This window comes from Idiotropiscis lumnitzeri, chromosome 6, assembly GCF_059441095.1.
Source record: "Idiotropiscis lumnitzeri isolate Australia: NSW breed Sydney's pygmy pipehorse chromosome 6, RoL_Ilum_1.0, whole genome shotgun sequence".
Classification (NCBI taxonomy): Eukaryota; Metazoa; Chordata; class Actinopteri; order Syngnathiformes; family Syngnathidae; genus Idiotropiscis; species Idiotropiscis lumnitzeri.
The window spans coordinates 14,172,846-14,199,330 of record NC_142396.1 but is presented as its reverse complement, the minus strand read 5'-3'; the positions used below and the strand labels follow the sequence as shown (position 1 = coordinate 14,199,330).

General features: G+C 42.8%; 1 protein-coding gene across 1 annotated transcript; it reads left to right on the top strand.

Annotated features, from left to right (window-relative positions):
• Positions 1 to 966: 966 nt before the first annotated feature.
• On the top strand, positions 967 to 22,372 carry tshz3a (teashirt zinc finger homeobox 3a). Its single transcript, XM_088299450.1, has 2 exons — positions 967 to 1,382; positions 18,204 to 22,372. The coding sequence occupies exons 1-2, from the start codon at positions 1,343 to 1,345 to the stop codon at positions 21,509 to 21,511; spliced, it is 3,348 nt and encodes a 1,115-aa protein (XP_088155576.1). The 5' UTR covers positions 967 to 1,342; the 3' UTR covers positions 21,512 to 22,372.
• Positions 22,373 to 26,485: the final 4,113 nt, after the last annotated feature.

The following is a 26,485-nucleotide window of genomic DNA, read 5'->3' as shown; positions in this document are numbered from 1 at the left end:
TGGAGTTTTATAGTCACATGGTCATGTGTATTTTTGTTGCACGCCACACAGGAAAAAAAAATAACGAGTAAGTCCCTCCCATATCACCAAATCTTGTACCCCAAAGCAGACTCAACAGGTAGGAAATTAAAACACATTTTTGGGGGGGTGTGAGGAAGATTAAATAATTTTAAAGGTGACATGTCAACAGCTCTCCTGAAGAGCAGACTGAAAGAAGAAACCTCCGAAACAAAGCGAAAGATGCAGCAGTAAACGCCTGGAGAAGCATGTCAAATGAAGAATGCAACTGTCTGGTGACGTCAATCGGCCGCAGGCTTGATGCAGTTATTGCATATAAGGGTTATGTCACCAAATATTGAATGTTATTCATGAGAACTTAATTTAATGTTCCATTCCAATACACTTGAAAAGAGGGTGGCTTCAAGCAGAAAGGTAAACGACATAAAATACCATGAAAATAAAAGCTGGAATTCTGAACTTTTGTCTCATATTCATCATATGATCTGAAACCTAAGTCTCCAAGTGTCAATAAAAACAAAGGAAATTGACATACCTTTTGAAGGAGCTGTATTTTGACAAAAACTCTTTTGATGGGACACTTGTCATGGATGAATAAATGAATACTATTCTATAAACTCTTATCATGAGTATACTCACATTCAAAAGCTTAGACGTGTCACAACACATGAGTCATAATGATTATTTTTCATTCCAGTAATTCCATGTTTGGATTTTTATTGTATCACAATCTTGTCATCCAGATTGTTTGTATCATGATGCTGGATATGATATAAAAAATATATATATTTTTTTTTAATTGAGGGGGGAGGTGTTTGGAGATGTGAAGTGACTCACGCGTCCAGCAGAGGTAGGAGGATACTTGTGGAAATGAGTGGGGAGAGAGGGGGAGGCGTCCTCTCGCAGCTCAGCCTGACAAGTAAAGAGTTAACGGGGCGGTGGGTTTGCCCATTCTCCACTTTGAGTGACGCGATCATCTTTCTTCTTCCCCCAAGTTTGCTTGTTACCAGAGCAGGCGGCCGAGCTGCTTGGACGCAAGCTGGGTGGTGTGTGTGTGTGTGTCCGATCGCGTGCGCGTGTGTATGCTCGTGTGACACCCTCCAGCACAACAACACGCCGACAACGTTGCTAACGCGAACGCGCCGCCTACAAACCCAAAAAGCATGATGACTTTTTCTTCTCCGGCGGACTCCTCGATGTCGTGCCGAGGCGTGAAGCTTTCTCTCTGAGCGGAAGGTGGATCTTCTCGAATACGGCGAGTGGCTTTGTCGCGTGCGGAGAAAAAGGAGGAGTTTGGCGGAAATCCCAGCAAATACAGTCACAAATGCCACGGAGGAAACAAGAGGCGCCCAAGCGCGCGCCAGGTACGTATCCCACTATCACGCGTGTGTCAAAATTGCGTTTAAGCGCCTCACATTGTGTTTAGTGCACTTCACAATGCGCTAACAATGACTTATTTCAGCGTCTCTACCACTCATATGTGTAATAATAGGTTGGACGCAGCAAGCCGTTTATCCTGCTGACATAACTTCTTTACACAAGCTAAAAAACAAAAGTCGAAACGGTGCCGTCCTTTCTCTCCCTCTTGACAAGATAAACAATTTCCGAGCAGACAATGGGAGTTTCGTGGGCTGGAAGGAGCCATAATCGACAGTTGCCATGTCCGATTTGACGGTTGATTGATTGGCTGTCACGCGGCTTTGATGTGATCCCTCCCGATTTGCATCAGGAAATCACTTCCCACCATGTGCTGCAGCCCCCTGACGTCACGTTTAAACCACTTTCAAAGGATCCGTGTACTTTTTCTGCCTCCCCTCGAGCACACTCACTGTTGGTCAAGTGACTGATTAAAAAAAAGTGAGGAGCCGAGAGAGGTTTCACATCGAGGCTGTGCACACTTTCTTATTTTGTTTTTAGGCAGCGCTTTTTTGCATTTTTTTACTCACTAACCCAAAGTGTACTTATTTGTCAATTGCACGTTAAAACAACAGGTGGCGCTATAGCCCCTGAGTCTCACTTTAGCCAAAACTGCAAAAGTCCCAATAATCTTTGATTACATTTTTTTATTGAGTATGTGGGAATTGAAAAGCTTTATTTTGATTTTATGTTATTTATTTTTAATGATCTAGATTCTTTTTGATCATTTTAGTGAGGCAGAGGGGAGCAATTCCACCTACAGTTCTAAGCTTAGGGATTGAATACGAACTCCAGCCTTCCTGTGTTGAGTTTGCATGTTCACTGCGTTCTCTTTCTTCCTCTGACACGTAAAAAATATGCTTACTAAGTTAACCGTGGACTATAAATTGTCCTTAGTTGTGACTGTGAGTTGTCGTTTGTCCCGCCACTTCCCCCAAATCAGCTGGGGTAGCCGCCTGCTCTCTAAGCAGTATAAAAGTGGGTGGTTGGCCGTTATTTTTGTTTGTTGTATTTGGCTGAAATCTGAGTACGGAACGTAATAATGCAGCCCAAAAAGTTGTACTGTGGTGTAGCTCTCCATGAATGTAGTGCATCTTTCCACTGATTGAGCTCTTGTTGCTCTTTAAAGCACAACCTAGATCAGATTGAATCAGTGGCACCTCTGCTGGTTGCAGCCAAGTTGTACACTCCCATTTTGCCACAATTCAATCAAGACGCATTTAATCAACAATCAATTCCACACTAGACTGATTTTGTAATAGTCAATTCCCTACATTAGTTTGCCCATCCCTTACAGGGAGACAGTAGTGCACACTCTGACGTTCTACCTGTAAAAAAAGCAGTGCTTTGAAGAAAAGTCTTTAGCCAGAATGAAGTGTTCCTAAAAGTCATTAGCATGTATACAATTAGTCAATACGTGTTTTATCAAAGTACCCATGCTTGCTTCAACCTGGTTGGGAAGAAACACACGCGCACACACTGAAAACATCATAGTCCCGTGTGTACATGTTCACTTTGAACACACACACTCACACAGTGGCCAGGGGAGGTGGGAGGAGCGGGTAAGGGGTTGTAAAAGGAGCTGTGTGCTATGTAATGGAGGGGAGGAATGGGTTTGCTCTGTCAGACCGGGCCGCCACAACGGCTTTGTTTCATGTTTGATTTAATTGTCTCCACCCTGACAGGCCCATTCATCAATGGTTTTAATGGTCAATCAGAGACAGGCTGAGTGAGTGCTCCCATTCTGTTTAGCCATAAGCTGGCCCGGGCTTTTATTTCATCAAAATGCCCCAGCCTAATGTACATGCTCACTGGCTCAGAGTGGCCGCGGGGAGCACATAAAGAATGACTGAAAGCTTTCTGATTTCAGATCAGTGAGAAGGATGTTTTGTTCCTCCCCCTCTCTCACTCTCCTTCTGCCCGCTACACGGCTGTTTGTCTGTTGATGAAAGGGAATAAAAGGGCTGTAATACAGATCGTTTGGTGTTTGTAGAAAACAACTTTTTTTCTCGCTGAAACCACGCTTCTTTGTGCATTCATTCATCCATCCATTTTCTTCATTTTTTTTCGCACTCCCCTTGCACCCCTGTCAGTCAGCCTGTGCAGCTGCAAGTTATAAAGTTGTCAACTGTTCAGTGGCACACAAAGGGTGATGATGAATTGATTGCAGCACAGAGCGTGGTGATAGAGAGAGCAAAGAAAAGGATGACAGATGATGGGCCTTGATTAGGGACTTAGGGGGAGAGTCGGCCCACTGCAACCTTGAGACTTGCATGAAAAATCTACCTCCCCCATACACACACGCACACACACACACGCGCATACCCTGCTTTGCTCTCTCATTGTCTCTCAAGCGCGCACACACACTCTCCCTCTCTTGCCATCTTCTGGGTGAGTCTCTCCACAGTAGAAAACTTGTTTTGCCTGCTTCATTAGCATCGGTCCAATTAGCCGAGAGGCTGATGGAGTCCTGACAGGCCTTGTGATTGGAGATGACAAGCTCGGGGTGCCCGGCCGAATGAGGTTTGCCACCACTTTGATGTAATCAACTTGATATTACACAGAGCTGCTCGCCTTTGGTTGTGCTGTAACTCAATTTTGCGCTGCAGGTGACAAATGGGCCGCGTACCTGCATCAGGTCTGAGTGTTCCTAACAATCGGGGGCAGGCGGCTTTCTAACCTAACGGATCAAACGTGTTTGTGTAAGTAAGTTTGTTGCCGATGATACCTGTGGCCTGAGACAGTGGCAATAATTGGCGGACTTGGCAAACAGTCAGCAATGGCTTTATAACACAGCAAATACACAGTTTCTGCAGTACGGGTGCAGAATGCTGCTACGTCTGTGCCGTAACCCTAATATTTTGCACCGGTAAGCCACCATGAGGGAAAACGACCCTGGGTTTTCTATTTAATAGTGTGACTGTTTTTGAGATAGAAAGAGGGCCAGGAGAGCTGGTCCAGTTTGGAACGTCCTCCATGGTAACGGTCTCCTGTTTCTGCAGGCTCAGATTTACAAGTGCCAGACTGGCAGCCATCACTCATGAGTGCGTGCGTGTGTGCAAATCAGTGGGCATCTACTTTCTGACGTGCTGGCTTGGCTCACACTGTGTGTGGTAGGGTAGACGGGCAGTGAGGTATTTGTAACCGCAGCCCACTTGCCTGGATCAACTTGTGCCTTCTTTCCATATGCCAAGTTAGCAACACAAATAAAAGTACTTGGAGCACACATTGCGCGCACATGTTGTGTCCACGTCGTAAAAATGAAATGACGTGAAGTGTTTGCATTTCTCTCTGCCCACCTGCTGTTGTTATCTGTGAGAAGTGTGGCCTTACAGAAGCAGCGGGGGTCAACCAACTAACTTTTAAACAACAAGGCATCTCCTTTTTATTCACAGGTGTAAGTAAATGTTTGGGCCTTGCAGGCCTCCTTGCTAATAAAAGTCTTTTGGCTGGATTCCGTTGAAGTTGAGTCACGTCTGTGATCTATGTGTCTGATAAGTGCATACCTAATGAGGCTGTGAGCACTAGTGGAAGGAGGAAGGCTGACAGAGTGTTTCCCACTGGTATTGACAGATGCCTTTTTGTTTTTGCCATGGGCCTCGAATCCATAAATTCTGCCTGGGTAATGATAACATTGCCACCCTGCCAGGAAGTGAGTGCAGAAGATGAGAAAAGGCAAAGTGGGGGAGGACAAGGAGGAGGTGTTGGTGTAGGGGTTGATGAGAAAGAGAAGAAAAGTGGGATTGTAAAGCGGCCCTCCTCTGCCTTTTAACACACACTTGACAGATGTCAGGCCATTGGGTTGGGCTCTGGGATAAGAAAGAAGCGCAGGGTCACAAATAGAAAACTGTGAGCCATCCGCTCTTCCAGATTTCACTGCTTTCAGACGAGGTTTTCAGCAGGGACTGCTGTCTGGGCACTGAGTAGCAGGCTTTGTAAAAATAGTCCCACCGCTCTTGTGATAGATGCAGCTGCACTGTAGTGACAATTGGGACGCACTGTAGCACGCCAAGCTGCACCACCCCATCCACTCTCAGTCCTCGCAGAGGTAGAGACTGAGAGCCTGGCGGGATGTGTGCTCATTTTGGGGAAACTGAGCTTTGCTGTTCTTTGGGGGGCCTGAAACCCAATCCAGGAGGAGAATAGCCCGGCCATGCCAGAGAGCCGATTTCCTTTTCAACAGAGTCATTTATCACTGACCCACCCTTCGCTTCTGACGTGGTGACGTGTGTCATTTATCAAACTGGCTTTAGCAGACACACATGGGAGGGAGGTGGATGCGTATGGTGTGGTGGGCTTCGAGAGAGTGAAAAAACAGAGAGACAAAAGGAAGACGGAAGAATAGGGAAAGAGTTGAACAGTCAGAAGAGAAATGATGTGCGAGGAAAGGATACTTTTTGATGCTGACGTTTGAGTGATTTTTATGGTAAGCTTTCATGAAAGCTTCAAGAAGTTGGACTAAGGTTGAAGACACGATTGAGTTACCCTAAGTTAATGTTTTGACGAGTGACAGAATGTTCCTCGATGACTGAAGACTTCTTTATGTAGAGGACAAATAATATACTTGCATACAGTCCCATACAGTTGTTTTTTGTGTACACAATACATACAAACTGAGCTCTTTCAGACATGCTTTGTGTGTGCGTCTGCGTGTGCGTGTGACCATATGGCGCCAGTGTTTAATGTGGTATGTGTGTGTGTGTGTGTGTGTGTGTGTGCTTGCAGTTCCCTGATGAACAGGGCTGACAGGTATCACTCACTCAGCAGCCTGGCCTTTAAATGAACCCGGACTGCTCTGCTCTCCCGTGGCCCTAACAGGCTCTCTGAAAGATGGATGCTTCTTTAAAAATCAGATTAATGATGGATACCAGGCTTATAGTGCCATTTATCATGAAGAATATTATTTAGGCTGGTCGTGTATGGCTGTAACTGGAGAGCCAGGACGAGAAGAAGCAGGGTGGAAAGCCTTAGACAGACACTCACTGTGTGATGGATGGCTGAGCTCTCTCTCTGAGTGTTACTAGACACCAGTGCTGCGGCAGTAGACCATAATCAGATAGCCCAGGGATGTTTATACCGAAACTACACTTCCAGCTTGGGAGAGTTGCTATATGAAAGGTGTAATCTCAGAAAAAAAGAATCTCAAGGGATCATAAGGAGTGGAGTGAGCGTTTGTGACCAGTTACATTTCTTGTTCATCAAGGTAAAGAGTCAACGTGTTTTAAGTAATGTTTGCTGAAAGTAAAATACATCCTTCGAGCACTTTTTTTTTGCCTTGGAACAGTGAGAGAAATACACATCTACAGTTATCTGCACCGTGTTCAGTAGATATAAGACGACTCCTGTGAATGACTTATAAAAATTCATGTCCGTCTTTTCCATGCTCCCAAAGTCCGTCAACGGACTATTCCCACCTAAAATTGTCCAACTCACGTAATTTTCAGGTATATTTGGTTGAATCGTCAGCTCAAGTCGAACGTGGTAGTTGGATCTCAAACTTTACGATGGCCCTGTTAAGATAGTTGATCCAAAAGCTCCTCCATCATTACTGTCTGTGAATGAGCTGTTAACTTTTCTTGCATGGCAACTTATGCCACTTCCAATTATCATTAATCAATGAAACAGTGAAAAGAAAAGTGATTTCTGTACTTATTAAAGTGCAAAGATTGCAATCCTTTGAGGAGAGAGCCCTTTAAGGAGTGTCCAATTACCACACAAGCAAATGCATAGGTTTACTGCTAAGAATAAAATGTTTTGTCAGTGTAAAAATCCCTGTTTGGCACAAAAACAGTTTTTTGTGTGTGTCTTTCACCTTCTGTGTGTCGAGATTTATGGTGGCCATTCATCTTCAAGCTATGTCCATCACCTCCTCGTTGCTAGGCAATCATGGCAGCAGCTGCGTGATGGGAAAGGGGTTACGTTGTCTGTCTTAACTTCCCTATACACTCCACCCTTACCCTGGGATTCAGCTTTTGTCCCACTTTTTAGTTCTTGCTAAAACAAAATCCATCTAATTTAGGATAAACTATATGCTTCAGTTAGTCGTACTCGAGATGATATATTTGTCAGCGAAACACTCTGAAAAAGTCATAATCATATCATTTTTCACTGGGGAGGTATCGTTCGGGGTACAGATTTTTCCATCTGTGACATATTTATAGTTTGGAAACCTATTACTACACTATTAGCGGTAGATGAGGTACACTCACCTTGAAGTTCAATAATTTACAGTTCGGGGTACAGGAAGATTGTATGTTGAGGGATGGAAAATTCTCTCCTATCCCAATCCCCTAAAGACATGACTCTTAGATGTATTCACATCAATACGATAAAAAGGCCGACACTTAAACAGGATGTCATACAAACCGCTGTACTTTCACTGACATGATATAGCTGTTTTACACTAAAGTTCACGGGGGCAGACCTTTTTAAAAGCAAGGTAAGCCGGTTATGAAAACATTACATTGACACGAATCAGTGCTGCTAGACCTCATTTGAACAGCTTTGTTTGGTTTTGCACATCGATGGATAAGGCAGACAATGTGAATGTGAGATTGAACCATTATTTCATAAAAGTACGTTTTGTGATGTGATTAGTTATATTATCACGTCGGATAGGTTTGGTATGTTCATTGATGCATTTTTCAACGACTGTTGTGAAGTTGCCTTTTTACGAGAGAGAGAGAGACAGAGAGAGAGAGAGAGATCCGTAGTTCATTGCGAGAAATTCGGGGGATGGGTGTCAGGGATTTGGGGAATACCGGAAAATAAATCCAATTTGTCCAAAACAGTAAATGGACAATACTTATATTGTACTTTATCTACACCATATGTTGCCCAAAAAGATCTACAAAGCACGACATTTTTTATTTGGAAATGTATTAATACAATCAGCAGACGCATTGCTGCTGCATTGTTCGTCGGAATAGTTGTTCTTTTTTATTTCAAATAAAAGTAGTAAGTAAGTAGAATCTCACGTTGCAATGTGGCCAACGGGTGAATCGGGGCCAGTTATTGCACACTTTGGTGTTAAATGATACAAGCCACGTGTCATTTTATAATCGGCACTTTAACATAGAGACCATCGCCAGTGTTCCTGTTCAACATGGCTGCCACTCAGAGAGAAGGCTCAAGGTTGATATCTACACCGACAGCCGCCTGCCTGAAATGTACTGTACGTGTTTTGCTTCCTTTTTCTAAACAATTGTCAGGCCCCATAGCATTTCAGAATGTCTTGTGCAGCTTGGCAACTTGTTGCGGCATTTGAACTAACAACCAGGTGGGGATTGGCCCCAGGTTCAACATGCTCATTTCTGTTTGCTTTGCATCAAATCACCGTAGAAGATTTGCACGGTTCCATTAAAAGATTCTAAGCATTTTCAAAAGAACAGCAAGTATGATTTCATGTGGATGGACTTTGATACACATTCTCTTTTACGATATCAACTGGAGTTCCTACGTGGGTTGAGCCTGAAAATCAAATCTGAATTTGTGGTCTTGGATCAGATGGTGTTATTATCTCCGGAACCTAAAACGGGTCCAAAATAGTCGTGGACAATTCTGACTAAACTCCAAATTTTAGTCGACTAAAACTAGACTAGCCTAAAAAGAGTATGAACATGACTAAAACTTAATAAAAATTAAAATGACAACACAGAGACCCGACTAGAAGTAAAACAGGCTACCAAATAATAAGGAAATACTAAAGCAATACTGGAGTAGGATTGAAAAGCCAGGGAAAACAATATAAATAAATAAACAATACCAATAACCAATCACTTTAATTTGGTTTCCTTTAATTAACTGCACTTTGGTCATAAATACGGTTTAAGGAAGATTCGAATTGGTGAATGGAAGACGGATTTCCTTTCGTGCTGCACTCAATTTCCTTTGACGCCTATCATAAGCTCTACAGTCTATCAGCACGTGCCGAACAGTCTCTTGCAGCTAGCGAGCAACAGCTGCTGCTGGTTAATAGTGCGCCTATAAACACTTTGCAGTCGCTCTTAAGTCAATAATTATTGCCTCCATTGTGACGAAGAAGCTACATTTTTTTCTTCCTCAGTATCGTACTTGTGAAAGAATGATGAAAAAAGATGGAGAGACTAGCTAAATGCTATGCTAACCTTAGAATAACACTGCTTGCGCGTTTAACACTGCAACTAACTTAAGTGCATGTGGGATCGACACTTTTCAAAGATGTCTGGCTGAAACTGCGTTAAAGCAGAGAACATTCAACTTTGAACAGCAAAATAGCAGGACCATTAATAAGTGGCTTTTGGAGAGAAAATCACACATGCTAAATTTAACCAGACCCGGAAATTAATCAACTTCCGTCAAGGTGTACAACAGCAGGGCACGGACGAGTGGACTACCAATAGGCCACTCGCGGGGGAAGCTGGAGGGCAGCCAACTTACGTTGCCACTGTTACTGACAACGGCTGTTATTTTTTTTTTCTCCGAAAACACTCTTATTCATAAATACGTCAAGAGGAATGGCCTGATGCTAAAAGTATGGTGACATACAAAGACGTATGAAATATTTATAATTTAACAGTACTGTTATTTATTTGTTTTCCCCACAGAATCCTGATTTTTTTATTTGGACTTTTCAGATGTGCACTTTTAAATGTTCTAAATAAAATTTATGCAGGGTTTGTTTTTTTTTTAATGAATTTACTTTGCTTCTTGACAAGAAAAGAAAGTTTGACAATGTGAATTTTAGAAATAAAAAAGAATACCAATAATTATATTATTAATAATTGTTAATTAAATATATATTAAAGAGATGACAATTATGGAAAAATAATAATCACATATATTTGGAATGAGATTGAAGTCATGATTGGTGAAACCATTATTCATTTATTTGACTGTGCAACTTCCGATATAGCATTAAATGGAAACTGTTTGTATAAATCCACTTTCTATGACATTTATAGACTTAAATAATGTGAGAACACCATATGTTGCAGCTTTGAAGAGAAATCACTTCCACCACTTCCTGCTAATGTAGCCGGGTAAAGAATAGTGTAAAAAAAAAATAAATAAAAGAAAAGAGGTTGGACACAGTCTTATTTAGGTTCACGGCGTAGTAGACAAACAAACCTTTTTTCCACTGCATGGTAACCACATGACTGGGACATTTAAGGCTTAAAGCGTTGTATTGCTCAATGGCATATAACTACAATCAATCTTCACCAAAATTTCTGCAAGCATCTCTTCTCATGTAACCGTCAGCTGCTGCAAATAATCTAACAATCGCCCTAATATTTTGGATTTTATGAGCATAGGCGCTCCCTACATCATTATGACAAAGCTGCTTTACTGTCCATAAAATCCCAAATATTCGTCTTCCTAGTAATTGCAGCTGGTGACATATTCTAAAATGTGTGGTCTCTCAGTCATATAAAAACAACACCTGATGTTCCCTGTGGCATATGCCACCCGAATCTTATCAAAAGCTGCTGCAATGCAAGCAGCAAGCACATTAGCGCACGTGTTGTGACACCATGCTCTTTCTCCACAAAATGAAAAGCGGCACAGGTGCAACGTTTGAGGTGGTGGTCTTTTCAAACACACACTGCCAGAATATTTTATCTGTGATTTTCATTCCCAAAAAGATCCTTTAAACCGACGTTTATCACAACATTCTCTCGTCCTAGTCTGGGCAGCAAGTCCAAAACATTGCTCTTGTAGTCAGATTCAGTTTCTTAGGCGTGTTCGTACAACCGCTCACAGTGCAACAATTTCCCAAGATATTTTTTAATGCAATGGAGGCTTATGATTGCTTAGAAAAGGGGGTGAATAAAACATACAAATAAACTGCTGCGTGAAACGAAACCCGCAGTAACAAATAGCAAATTCTTGCAGAAGTCGCTTACATAATCATTTCCCCATGAGAACCTGCAGGAATTAGGTGGATTAATATAAATCTTTTTTTCACAGATTGGGAAGTATTTGTCCTTTTGAGGAGTGTTATTTTACCTGTATGTGTTTCCAAAGGGTTTGTGAGTGAATTTTCATTATTTGAATCGCTCCCGAAGTCTATACTAATTTGCTGTTAGCATGTGAATTTTTTTGTCTTTATATTTTAATTTTGGTGGGATTTACGCCTCTATTGCGCCATTGAAATACAAATAAAATACTTGTTATACCACAAATGTAACTTTGAAATTGCAAAATGAATAATGAATACCAAGCTGCAGGCTGTGAGAGGAACGTGATCTACAAACCCGGAAGCGGATGATTAAGATGAAACGTTGGCTAAAATTGCCTTAATTTAACGAGAATCCTGCGGTGCATTTTAGCCAAAGGTGCAATCGCGGTGGATTAATGCACTTTTAAACTCTTGTTCTTGTTGTGCAAAGAGAAAGATGGTCATTCTTTAAGCTCTTGTTGCTGCTCTTTCTTCTTCCGTCATCTTATTCTCGCCTCAGTCTTAAACCCACGAAAAAGAAGCACTGTCGTCGGAAGGAATCATGTCTTAACTTTGGCGTTGCACAAAAACATCAACAAGGACCTTGGGATAAAAAACACAGGATTCTTGTTAATCTAGTTAGATTCAAGACAAATTTAAACACGTCAATATTTTATTTGCCAATGTTTCGTCGTCCTTGTACTGAGCGAGCTGTGCTCGCTGGGTGAGGCGGCGATTATGCACAGCCAATCAGCACATGGGCTAAATCTGCACACAGTTTTGGAGTAGTTTTTGTCAGTGGCGGGTCGCTGACATGTACCTATAGTACAACAAAAACCCGATGGCTAATTGTGAGAGTTTCAGTTCGCGTTTGACTGTAAAAAAAATTTCAGTATATGTCTCATGCTGCAGTGTCTGCTCATACTGCACTACAGTCCGTCACAGGACACATAAAGACAACCATTCACCCCGCCTCTGAGTGAGAATTACACCACGCTGCCTACACCGTTACTGAGACTTGAAAACATGTAAAAAAAAATTGAAACATCCTGAAGTGGTCATTTTCAACCTCTCTCTCTCTCTCTCTCTCTCTCTCTCTCTTTCTCTCAAACACAGAGGCATACACTGTATACATCCCCCCTAAACCCCCCCATTGTGAGGTACATTGACAAGGTTTGAGCTCTAAACTTTGATTGAGGCCAGAATAATCTCTGTTTTTCCCATCTCCCGTATCACACATCCTGTACTACAATCAGCGGACACAATGTATTCACAATGCCATCAGGGGGTAGAGAACACACATGCACACTAATAACAAATGACAAAGGCTGCATGATCACAGTAAACATGACTGTTTGTGTTAGCATAATTTCACAGCAGTGAATGACGGCGCAGCATAAAAATGCGTGACCTCGGTAAAGGTAAAGATTCCAGGAAGCTGACCTTTATTTGAGTTTTGGAAAATAAACTGCATATATATATATATATATATATATATATATATATATATATACAATAGACATACACTATGTCCAGTCAATTATGATCATGCTCCTGCTGTAGTTTTTTTGTTGTTGATGTTTAAGATTTGTTTTGTCAAAAAGCTTTAAACAAGTATAATGCCAAACACAATGATTTGATTTCTTGACTTCGTCATCCTTCCGTTCTTACTAGAGCACAAAGCACAAAAGTGTCATTGAAAATCTGAACCGTCAAACAAACTTTGTATGTTATTGAACTGCTGCTATTTTGACAGGACTGTAATTAGTCAAACCTTATTAAAACGTTTTAGGCTGCCAAAAAAATGAGATAAGAGTTGAAGTTTGCAGATTGCTGTTAGTTAGATTCTAACTGAGGTGACTTCCTGTCCTGTTGCATGTCGCGCCTTTTTCCTGTGGGTAAAAATCCCTCGATGTTGGTTTAAGGGTGCAGGGTTAGAATATTGCAGTCAAGTTAAGAAACGCTTTTCATGTTGGGACAGAGTTGAACTTTCTGCGGTCAGAGCCCTGCCTTTAAATCATCAAAAATCATCTTGGCAACGCTTTGGAACTTCCTTTCCACTTGAACTTGAAGGTCTAAACTTTATTTATGCTGCATTCTTCATCGTATAAAAAAAGACTACCCAGTGCCCAAGATTAAAATAAAATCTGCCTAAATCTATTAGAATAGTTGCTAATGTATCCCTTTGTGGTATGCAGTTCTTTAAACGCTGTAACTTCCTGACTGTTTCAGTCATCTTAATGTACAAAGGGACCACCCATGTAGGTAACTTCCTCTTCCCTCTGCCAGCTGCTATTTCTGCATCGTGCAGTTCACTGGGTGATTGCTGTAATTCCACTCAGAAACAAGACTAAACATTTGTACATTTCAAATGATCTGAAGCAATAGATTACGGGATAGATTACATCAGCAAATATACACGCAGCAAATGTCTCTGAACGAGAGTCGTCAATTATATATTTATATTTCATATTGTGAAAGTGGTTTTACCGTTTCGATTTTTTATTTTTTTTTTAAGTCAGACCCAGGTAGGGTTTTTAATGATGCATCCTGTTTACTACGTTGCTCTTGTTTTGGGATCTGGCCCCCAGATGGCTTTCCCAGCTGTGAAGGCCCCACCAGTAACAAGCACGCGGATCATCTAGGGACAGATTTAAAAAAAAAGCACGAGGATTTAACGAGAAGGAGTGTAACGAGTTCTAAGAGAAGAAAATTGTTGTTTGGAGGGGTTTGCCATACAACAACTTATAACACGCACCTATGCAAAGTCCTTATTTTGTATTCTCATTTGTATACTCCACATCCTGTTAATAGTGTTAAATACCTGATGGGATCGAATCAGGCATTGAGAGCATTAGCACCTCCGTGCTGATTCACCCCATCCCTGCGATGTCTGTTGTTCCTGATAGTCAGAGCAACACTGCGGTGTTTCTATCAGATCATCTCTCTCCTGGTCAGCGGCCCTCGTGTTTACGTAAATGATACTCTGCAGGAATGCTTCCTGCATGCCAAGATGAGACTGTCTTTCCTCATCGCTTGCATTCATGTGCGTGTACAATTGTGTTTGGGCAGCAAGAGTGCTGTCCTAACGGACTGACTAACTTTATTTTGACACACACGAGGTGGATTTGGGGCCATGTATCAGAAGGTGAAGCGTGGTTCTCAATGTGCGACTCACATTCACATGGCGCTAAGCTTCTCTGAAGTAGGGCCCACTACAAGTAGTGAATCAAAAATTATAATATTAATCCTTAGTTAATATTTTGGCAGTCATAAAGAACCATTGTTTCATTATTGTGATTCTAGTTTGCTGTGGTGGAGAACTGCACACATTCTGAGAGGTGTTTCTAATGTTTTGGTTACCTTCTCTACCTGGACAAATCATTGAATTTTATTTATATACCACTGCTTCAACACATGATATTAAACTGGGCTCTTGTGTATAGCGTAAGCAGCCTGTCCAATGTTGTGGCCATTTGGTAAATTAAGGAAGTAAAAGAGTAATAATAGCAACTATAAAAATAATACTAATAATCATCATCACGATGATGATAATGATAATGATAATAATAATAAATAGTAAAATAATAAATTGTATAGAAGTAATAATAATTAATAGTACCTTTAAATGTATAACATATTTCTTTAGGGGAAAACAAATTCCAATACAAAGAAATTTGGGATGAGGATTTGATTTTTATTTTATTTTTAAATCACATTAATTGAACAATGACAACTCGAATTGTCACTGTTGACTGCGCCGGAGGTCTTTAGCCTTTTTTACGCCACAGTTTCTCGCAATATACTGACAGACCGACAATAAATAAAATCAAATAATTAAAAATACATGTCATCATGGTGCTGAATTGAGTTTTTTTAATTATCTTGGAGGACTTAATTTGTTTCTCTTAAACGAGCCGGTCCAATCTTGGAGTAATGGGAGAAAATGGCACCCAAGTGTGATGCTTAGTTACAATATATCCGGTCTTCTCTGCATTTTTTTTTTGGTTTGCAGAATTGCAGAAAATTCTGACTCACAAAAATTGGATGTTGGAAATGGAAGTATTACGCGTTTTGTTTCTTTGGGGGGGGGGGGGTTGTTTATTTTTTTCGGCTTCTGGAGAGTTCATTGCTCTAGTTTGCAAGCCTGTCACCACCTATTATTTGGAATGGGCTTGACATGCAAGAAAAACTATAGGTTTTAAATCAAGCTTTACTTTTTTTGGAATCAGTCGCTTCTTCTGTCTCATATACTTCCTTTTCACTTTCTGAAGAAGCTCTCTGAAGATATTTGCTTTTTACTCATTTTTGCTAGCTCATGTGATTACTTTCTTATTACCATATCATGTGGCTGTGACAAACTGTTTTCTGAACCGAAAAATAAAACGTCTTTGATGACCAAGTGGGACCCTGATAACAAATGTCCCTCGGACCAGTGCCGTTTCCTGCTCGGAGTTTGGGGACCCCTGCGCTATACAATATTAAGCACCACATATCGGTTCTAGACCCATATGCTTCCATATCAAGGAGATAGTTTAATAATCCTTGTGTTTTTTTTATACTAAGGGAGCCTCTATACTCCCATCACCTTTTATTAGCTTGATAAATCACCTCTGTTGTCAGTCAAGCCAGGGAGAATAATTGGATGTGGTTGTCGCCCTACGTGATGGATTATCAGTCATTGGGGATTAAATTAACAGATAGCGCTCAGACATAATGGTTTTTGTTTTGCATTTTAAATTGCCTGGGAGCACAGCTACACTCTGTAGGTTTTTATAGCTCGTCCTTTTGGACTTCACTCCCCCACTCTGCAATTTAGGCCTAATGACAAATGAACATTAATAGGGCTGCAGTCCTTTAAAAGTATTGAATTTATTTGACAAACTTTGAGTGCGTAGGGAGCCTTGGGAACGCGTGCAAATGTGGCACCGTAACAATAAATGGGTTATAGCATTCGATGCATGAAGTTGTCAGACAATGCACAGAGAAATGTAGCATAATTTTTTATTGTGGAAGAGTCAAGTGACCTGACAACTTGGTCAAGTGGCGTGGCAGCCTGGCCTGATACAAGCTGACATCTGTGACTAGTTAGCGGGGATACAAACACATTACAGCGACTACCTCATCCTGACTGGATTTCCTCTTTCAAATGAGAATCTGACAGCAATTCCTTCCAGAGGAGACGCGGATGAAAGCCTAAAGTAAAAGGAAAGAGGGTGTGGGCAGTCGCTTGCCTGGTAGCAATGTTCCCTTGCGTGTTTGCCGGAGCATGAGCAATTTAACTCCTTGCCCCTTTCTCCATCCTCCCAGACCCCTCCCTCCCTTCCACTTCCACATTATCATAATTGTGTCCAGAACATGAGGGGCCAGGAAAGTGATCATGTCATTTTATTTACACCCTGCTTGGCCCTTTTTACAAACGACATGCCACCGACTGCCAAACGGATTGGGGCCCGACGACATCTTTTGATCAGGGCTGTCGAGACCTATCAGCCCAGAATGGCAGGTAATGGATACCCGGTGACAAACCAAATCTCTGGGAGGACAGAGAGTGGGCCGCACCTGCCAGGTCTCCATTAGGCTGGCCCGCACTGTGGAGCTGCCTACTGACTTAGCCCCCAGGGCCTAAATCAGACCAGCGCCAGCCACATGGATGTCTGGAGATTGGCTGTTAGCACTGGAAATGAGAGTTATTTCTGCTATGACATTTTTGTTTAGAGTGGATGTGTGTGTGTGTGTGTGTGTGTGTGTGTGGGAGGGTGGTACAAATGTAGTCATGGTGTTTGTGTGTTCACATGCGGAATTTAGACTACTTGAGTGAACAAAGTCATCAAAACTAGCAGTCACAGCTTTTTGTACGCTAAGTTTTCGCAAGGCTTGGTCAACGTTTGTCAATTTTTGGGCTAGCTTTTCTGTCTTTACACAAGGCAGCCGTACAAAAATGTGCCGGCACACTGCTGAGTTTGTTGAGTTCGTTCACTTGTATTTAGTGGCGGTCATTATCCCAATATGAAAATATACACAATCAAAGTCAGTGACATTTTTCTTGAATGTTGCACTTCATTCTGACTCGTCTTACAATGATGTCCTTACTTCAATTTCAACTTCTTTGATTTATACCTCTATTTAATAACATGCAAAATGTGGTATTACAATTGCCTTTAAAAAAAAAAACCTGTTAAGATTTGTAGCATGCAACCAACTGCGCATATTACAAATATAATGAACTCTTCAGCTGACTGTAGAATGCATATCTGACGTGTCGAACTCGCATCAAAACAATTCAAACATTCCTCTTTTGGAACTCTTCAGCGTTTGCTATTACGAGCGTCTGAAAGTGAGTGTGATCAGAGAAAAGGGCAGATGAAGAGGCGTCAGACATATTAACTGACAGATGGAGGTTGATCCAACTCATTTATTACCCCAGAGGAGAATGCCACAGTAAGATTGGGCTTCATTAATTTCAGATTTAGTTTTCATTTCAAGCTGTTGCGCCCTGAGATAAATAAAATGGTGCATTATGTTTTTGCCAAGATATTTCTTTTTTTGTTTTCCTCCAATACAGGGAGTGAAAAGAGGGGAGGCATAAGTTCCATGTGGCTGGGGTAGTATATAAATACAGGCTCGCCTAGAGGAAAATAACACCTCAACGGTTGATGAGGTGAAATGGGATGACTGTAATTTCTCAGCTCAGCTTTAAAGGCTCCCACACAGATGGCTCATTTATCCCGGGGAGTCCTCGGGCACACATTGCAGAGAAACTTTTTTCAGTTATTCTAACACAGCGTGTTGACTCCTTGCAATTTTACTCATCTTGTTCTTTCTCTCTTTGTCTCCATTTGCCCTACAGCCTATTCTCCGGAGGAGCTGACAAAGCACCCTACAGAGGATGAGGAGGCGGAAGCAGGCGACCTGCCCTCAGCCCCTCAGGATGACCTTCCCATGAAAGATGAGATTGTGGAGAAAAGCGTCAAGCCTGCCAAGGACCAAGCATGTGACCAGGAATCAGTTGGGGCTGCAGAGCTGTCAGGGCAAGAGATGGACAGCGAGTCACATGTGAGCGAGATCAGTGATTGTCTGTCAGACTTTGACAGCCCCTCCAGGAAAACTGAAGGAAACTCGGGCGCAGCACCTCTAAATGGTGGCACGAAGACGCCACCCGTTGGAATGGATACTTTGGAACACATGAAGGCCATCTACTCCAGCTTCCTAACTAGTCCTCTGTGGGCACCGTTGAACTTTAATACAAAACCGACACAGGTGCCACCATCCGCTTCGACAGAGAAACCAACTCGCAGCAACAGCACCAGTAGCAGTAGTAGCTGTAGCAGTAGCAGCTATGACTGGCATCAGTCAGCGGTGGCAAAGACGCTTCAACAAACTCCTCCCCAGAGTCATCATAATGCCCAGTCCGAGACCAGCCTTTTTAGCACAGTCCAGCTCCACAGGCAAAACCCCAAGTTGTTTGGTTCCATTTTCACCGGGGCCAGTAAGTTCCGCTGCAAGGGCTGCAGCGCTGCTTACGACACACTGGTTGAGCTTACAGTTCATATGAACGATACGGGTCATTACCGAGATGACAACCAAGATAGATCAGGAAACGGTGCAAAGCGCTGGTCCAAGCCCCGCAAGCGGTCTCTTTTGGAAATGGAGGGCAAAGAGGATGCCCAGAAGGTTTTGAAGTGCATGTACTGTGGCCACTCCTTTGAATCTCTGCAGGACCTGAGTGTCCACATGATCAAGACCAAACACTACCAGAAAGTGCCTCTGAAGGAGCCCATGGCCCCCGTGGCCACTAAAGTTTTGTCCTCTAAAAAAAGGGGACTTTTGGGGCTAGAGCTCTCTGCCTCACCACGTTCAAGAGAAGGAACCCCAAAAGCTAAGCCCTCTCATGCAGACTTAAGTGAATCCTCACAAAAACGTTCCTCCAGCCCCTACACCGCTTCCAGTAACCGATATGCTCACCAGAATGGTGGTAGCTATGCCTGCCAGTTTGAATCCAACAAATTCCAGATCCTCAAATGTATGGAGTGTGGGAGTTCACACAATACATTGCAAGAGCTGAGGACCCACATGATGGTCACTGGGCACTTTCTAAAGATGACAAACACGGTAGGAAAGCGAGCCAAAACGCATCCTGAGACCACCTCCCCTAACCCTGGGAGAGTGACCACACCTACGGAGCCAAGAGTTCAGTCCGTCCCACTGGCACCGTCCACTTTCTCTCCTCCGCCTCTTCAAGCCACTTCAACTCCCCCTGCCAGCTCTCCTCCTCTCAAAGAGATCAAAAGGGAGGAGTTTGAGGAAGAGTGTACAAAGCAAGTGGACCTTGGCAATGAAAAACAAATAGTGATTTCAGTCAGGAAGGAGGACGAGGCAGAGAAGGAGGAAAAATATGATATCTCCAAGTATACCTACCTGACTGAAGAGGACCTGAAGGAGGGTCCTAAAGGGGGCTTGGATATTCTGAAGTCGCTGGAAAACACTGTGACATCAGCTATCAACAAGGCCCAGAGTGGGAATCCAAGCTGGGGGGGCTATCCTAGCATTCACGCAGCTTACCAGTTCCCCAGTGCCATCAAGCTACAGGGGAGCGTTGAAAAGAACTCCCCAATGAAATTCTTGTTTAACGGTGGGGATGGAGTGTTGTCCTCTCTCACCAGCAACCAGCCGCTAATAAGCCCACCTCTTACCCAGTCTTCCCCCTTTCCCAGCAACAATTTCCAAGCCATGGAGGATTTAGTCAAAAAAGTGACTGAGAAAGTAGCAAAAGTAGAGCAAAGGGTGAAGCGGTTGTCTCCCAAAAGGGAAAACCGTCTCTCCCCCTGCAAAAGTGAGGCTGGTGACTTGCACAAGGGTGGAGAGGCTGACTCACCTAGGGAATTGAGGGCACTCACCCCAGCCAATAGTGACAGGGGAATCCATAGCGACCGAGCCTCCCCGGCAACAGAAACCCCGAGAGAGACAGCAGGCAAATCCCCGCATGCCTCCGATTTAACACGCAGCACCGCCATCATCACTGGCCATTCTCCTCCAGAGCAGCCCTTTGTCAATCCTCTAAGTGCTCTTCAGTCAGTAATGAGCATTCATTTGGGGAAAGCAGCCAAGCCCTCCTTGCCAAACCAAGATCCGCTGAGCCTGCTCTCCAGGTTCAGCCAGAGCATGGCCGAGAGGGCCGCTGTGGCTGCCCCTCCCCCGCAGACTAAGAAGCCCGAAACTGTAGTTGACAATAGTTTTTGTCAGTCCAGTGATGACCAGCCTATGGACCTTACAAAAGGGAAAGGAGAGAAAGGAGTATCGGTAGCGTCGGCTCCTTTAACACCCTCATCCACTGCCTCCTCCATCTCGCCCTCCTCTCTTGTCACCCCTGTACAGCTCACAGTGGTTTCTCCCTATACATCCAACAGCCCTTTGCATGAGAACGCCTTGTCTGATATCTCAGACATGCTGAGAAACCTGACACAATCCCAGCCCGCCCCAAAACCAGCGTCTCGGTCACGGGTCACTGATAAAGCCGAGGGCCTCGTCTCTGCATGCGATGATGACGATGGGGCCCTGCACGGTCACAAACGCAAGGGTCGACACTCCAGCTGGAACCCCCAGCATCTCCTCCTCCTGCAGGCACAGTTTGCCTCCACGTTGAGACAGACCTCCGAGGGGAAATACATTATCAATGATCTCAGCCCACAGGAGAGGATGCACATATCTCGTTTCACAGGTCTCTCAATGACAACAATTAGCCACTGGCTGGCTAATGTCAAGTACCAGCTAAGAAGAACCGGCAGAACCAAATTCCTGAAGAACTTGGACTCCGGTCAGCCTGTATTTTTCTGTAGTGACTGTGCCTCTCAGATCCGAACCCCAACAGCATATGTTGGTCACCTGGAAGCTCACCTCGGCTTTAGAATCAGGGACTTGGCTAAGCTCTCGCCAAAACAGACTGTCAGGGACTCGCACGCTCTTGCTGAGAAGCTAGCACCCCTGGAGTCGTACATGTCGCCACAAGATGATTGCAGTAGTAATGGCTCTGTGTACCGCTGCCAGCTCTGTGTCCGTAAATTTGCCACTAAGCATGCCATCAAACTTCACCTCAGCAAGAGTCATGGGAAGTCTCCAGAGGACCATTTGATGTATGTGTGCGAACTCGAGAAACACTAGTGTGTTCTCATCAGTCGAAAAACTGGATGGAGTTCTATAGAATTTGTTGAAAACACAAATACAAATTGTGGTATAATGCACTAAGATGCCAAGAACTACTACTGGTGAAAAGTGTCAGCACAAAGAATTTACGTCTATCCAGTCTGTAGGATTTTGATGTCTCTGTATTTAAAGAAAAAAAAAAAGATTTGTTTTCAGATCAAATTTGAATGTCCAAAATATTCAAGCAAATTTTGGGGGTAATTGTTCCATCTGTCTCAATTTATGTGCACCTTTTGGTGAGAAAGACAAAAGGTAAAATGTATAAGTCAAGAAATAACTTGAAATTCATTAACTATATTTATTTTGTATTTCTGTGTTTTGTTTTGGTTTGATTTGCTGGTAAACTGCATGTTCAGATCTTACATTTGTACAGTCCTGTCCTGTCCTGCCCCAAGTTTGAAAATGACACTTCTAATTGGTCTTCTTATAACAGCTTAAAACAACCAAATGTCCTAAAAAAAGCTCTTAAAAAATCTGCCAAACAGCTAAATTTTATTTTTAAATGTATTTCTATGTCTATCTTTGGAGTTTCTTGCTGATTGTAAAATTCACTGTACTTTATAATTGAGTGAGAGACAAAATCCAGGTCTGTTTATGTAAAAATGTACATATAGTGTATATGCTTACAACTTGCTGTTTAAATTATGCATACTTGTTATATTTCTTAATTTAAAAAAGGACTATGACTATCCACTGGTGCAGAGCCTTGAAGAAGAATAAAAGGACAATGTTTTGCACACTAGTTTTATAAATGTTATTTGATAAAGAAAAAAAACAACTATGTTAATGCCTTGTGCTTCTATTATTAAACTGAATTAATGCTGCATATAGAACGTGTTTTGTTTCATTTTTTTTATATTTACCAATTTAATTTACATTGATTATAACATTATTAACTGACGCATCAAATTCTAGCCATCTTTTTTCTATATTGCTAGTCCTCATTAGCGTGAGCTGGAGCCTATCAGAGCTGACTTTGGGTGAGAGGCCGGGTCACATACAAATCCAATCTATTGAAATCTCTCTTCGACTAATTGCAGTTACATTCACATTTTCCAGTTCTCTCGTCTTTAAAATTCCCAATGATTCCTTTGTCACCGCGTCGGGCCCGGCTCTGGGGGTGCGAGTGGTGCCACTGCCTGCAAGGCGTCTGGCAGGTGTTGCGTGCTGCATGTAAACCACCAGATGTTTCTGAAACGAGCCACTGGAGGAGGAGGAGGCAGGCAGGCTGCAGCAGCAGGCGGAGTGGGCTGATTACCACAGGGGCTTGGATGCCATCAGGAGCCCCGGGCACAGACAGCAGATCTGGCACACACCTGTACTCCAAGACTGTCCCTTGGAAAAAATAAAGGGGATGGTGTATATGCGCATTGAGACAAGCTGACAGTGGTGCAGAATGCACTGACAGGTGCTATTCCCTCAAAGCACACTTTTGGATCTAACAATATTACTGGCAGGTGTTGACGCCATCAGAATAGTCAAAATTCAGGCTCAGTGCCATACACAAAGTTTGAATGTTTCACAGCAGCATGCATCTACTTAAAAGGTGGCTGGAGACACTGTTCTTTTGCTTGTCATGACTGACTGACATGACAGACTTGGGCCTGGGAAGTTATCTGGTTACTATGGTGACGGCCATTTGGCCAGCCTCTAAGCCCGCTCGCTCACTCAACAGAGGACAGCTCGAGTGCAGCACACCCATTTACTCTCTTAAATCTCATCATCTCGCTTCAGTTCCTCCCACCCGGGAACAGATTAATTAACACACACACACACTGTGTCCTGACCCCGTCTTCTCACACAAACTCATTACTGCCTCAGACTCGCTCCCGGCCCTCCAACGTTTAGGATACATTGGTCTAACATTGTGGGAGAACCCGACGATGACTCACGTCTGACAAGCAGAATAAAACCCTTAACAAAGAATGATAATTGAAAGATGGCGCTCAGACCAGTAGCCATTGATAATGCAAATGAAAAGACCGGGTTGCCTTATTGAATATCGTCCGTGTTATCTGCGATTGCCGAGTCCGCGCAGGCGTTCAATTATGTTTGACATAATGGACTTTTTTGCAGCCATGTATGTGTTGATGAAGGCTTTGGGGTAAGTGATGTGCACGAGGTGAAGATGGTTGGGGGCGTTAATGAGATAGTTGACACTTTGGGGGTTAATGAGGGGCTGGAGGGAGACGGCTAAATGACTGGACTTCTGCTTGGATGAGCATTATTGAGGCTGCAAGAGTACAGCGTTGTAACTGTGGATTTGACATTGTAGGTTGTTTTGCGTGGGAAAACACAAGACTCCTCTCTGCTGTATCTTTCGGTGATAATAAAGAAAAGATTAGATGCATTATCCATTGTTCTTTTGTCTTCACTATCCTTGAGGGCTGGCTTGTTACAGACGCTGATGCGCCTCAGTGCTCCTAAAACAAAGTCGCCGGCAGAGAGGGAAGAAAGGAGGCGGACAGGACGAGGATAGGATAGGAGGAGAAGTGAAAGTCCCCCCTCTCCACAGATCTCCCATCAGCTCTTGTCATCCCTCTAATGAATATCAGTTAAATTGCTCCGCGGTTGTGAGGAGTTTGGATGTCAATGTGATTTGTGCGAGTGTGGCGGATGGAGGGGCCCGGCCTAATGAAAGGCGAGCCTAGCCCGACAGAGTGATGAGCATCAAGCCCATCAGACCAATCACTGCCGAGTGGCTGACAGCACCCACGGACAGACAGCTGAAGAGGACAGGCTATGTAGTTAGAAAAACAAAATGGCTGCCAAAGCAATGGCGGATGTCTGCAGGGCACACTGAAATTTATTGCTCCTTTCTCTGTATGCTTTTGATATGAGCTGCTTCGTCAAACACAAGGATGCTCTGCGAAAATGATATTTCACGAGGATTAATCAAAGCTACCTGTCTTCTCTTGATGCCGTGAATTAATCCAAGTCCTTAAATATCAACAGGTTAAGGAGAACAAATAAGTATTAAACGGTAATGTATCCATCAAGTATTCGGAGTGCTGTAACAAAAAAAAAACGTGCATGTCATGATGTAAGGCAAAAGTAAGAAGTGTTGCTCAGTCATGCAGGCTCTACGGCAAAAGAGACATGATGGCTTGTGACAGGCTCAAAGGAGTCCAAACAGAGCCTTCGCAAGCTTCACCTTGGACCTTTCACCCCGCCGTCTCGCAAATGTATGGGAGGAGTCACGCGATGACGGCCAAAAGAAAGTTCAGTGTTCTGTCGGCGCCTTATATCAAATAAGGAAATATTAGACAATGTTTAACGTGCAACCAATGTGCTCCTTGTGGAAGAAGTGGCAGAAATCACCAATGCTCTTCATCAAGATTTAATGATTGTAAGAGTTTGACCCAAGAACAGATTTTTTTTTTTTTTTAACCTTTTATCCAATTCCATATTTGTCTCGCAACAGAATATGTTTGGCCTCCGCAGTTCGACAAATTATAATAATACAGGTACATTGAAACCAATTTAAATGTTAACTTGATATACACTCCATCATTTCTGTACTAAAATTTACATTGTCCGATGAACAAACAAAGTGAATATTTAACTAGAATTCTAATCAACATTGCACATGAGCCACTTTACCCTAATCTTGACGTTAGATGGATGTTCCACATTCATTAGCTTTGTTGTGCACCTCGTCCGTTTGTCTGAGCCAGGAAATCAAGTTTGGGTCATAAGCTGCATTCCGCGTGAGTGTGGCACAACACAATACATTCCGCAAACGTGGCAGGCATGCAACAAATACACTGGGTTGAAAAAGCTACTGGCCCTAATTCGGAAGCAGCTTAAAAAAGAAAGTTGGTTCAGGCATTTGGGTTGGTAAAAATCGGTTCTATGAAAATTAAAAGCAAGCCTAACAATCTGTTTGTTCACTTTTAAATACAGCGTACTAATGCAACTTGAGAAAATGTTCTGTAAAGTTGTGAGAGGGAATTACAGCCAAATGGGTTTTGACTGAACCAACTAACGCATGATTTCCATTTTTATGTGAAATACTGTCATCGTTCAAGTTCATCTGATCATGTTGTGGTACTGTAAGTTTGCGATCTTACATCTTCAGTGTGTCGTTTGCATGGTGTGAGGGTTCTTGCACTAATTAATATAGTCAAATAAAAATAAACAACTGAATTGAAATGCAGATGTACAACTTCATCAATTATTTTAATCACAGCAGAGGGGAAAAAAAGCCGAAACAACAATATGAATATGCATATTGGTATGCGATGGTGTTCATTAAAAAGTGCAGTCGATGCAAATAAGAGCAAACGAGAAAGACTTGGAGAAATAGAGGTGAGACGTTGGAGTTGGGCCCATTTCCAAATGTGCCTTCACCAATGGACCCTGGATAGCTGTCAAAGTCATTTTGCTGTGATAACTGACAGATTTGCTCCAGACGCTCTTCTCAGGGCACCTCTCTATATATCGTTAGTTTAATGCACAATGACATGACCAATTATAGGGAGCTCCATGCTCAAATAGCATGTCAAAACCTGTGTATCAATCCATTAGATCCTGCACTGCGTCACATAAAGTGCTACCTTTTGCTATCAGTTTGGTGCGTGAAAAAAAGAAAAAAGAAATGCTGACAGAATGGAAAAACATGCCTGTGCCATTAGTGGCGCTGGTGTCTTGGGGTGAAGTGGAGCTGTCTGTCTCTCTTTGTTTTTCTGTCTTTGCATGTCCTGCTCTCGCTCCCACTTGCTCATCTCAGCCACGGAGCATAAAATGCATCAACAATGCATCTACATAATGGCCTGCATTGTTTACTTAGCTCTGAAAATGTATTTGTGCAAAACGCTGCAATGCATTTAGAAGGAATCCGTCACACTGTGTAAAGCCTTGGTGACATTGGGGTGCTCTCAAAAACAGGGGAAGTGTCATAACACGGTCATATATCTTGCGATCATTTCC

What these genes read in the sequence shown, in the direction of transcription:
- tshz3a (XM_088299450.1), top strand. Translation starts at nt 1,343, where the DNA reads ATGCCACGGAGGAAACAAGAGGCGCCCAAGCGCGCGCCAG. An exon ending in GGCGCCCAAGCGCGCGCCAG is followed by an intron (nt 1,383 to 18,203) that starts GTACGTATCCCA and finishes TTTGCCCTACAG; the next exon opens with CCTATTCTCCGGAGGAGCTG.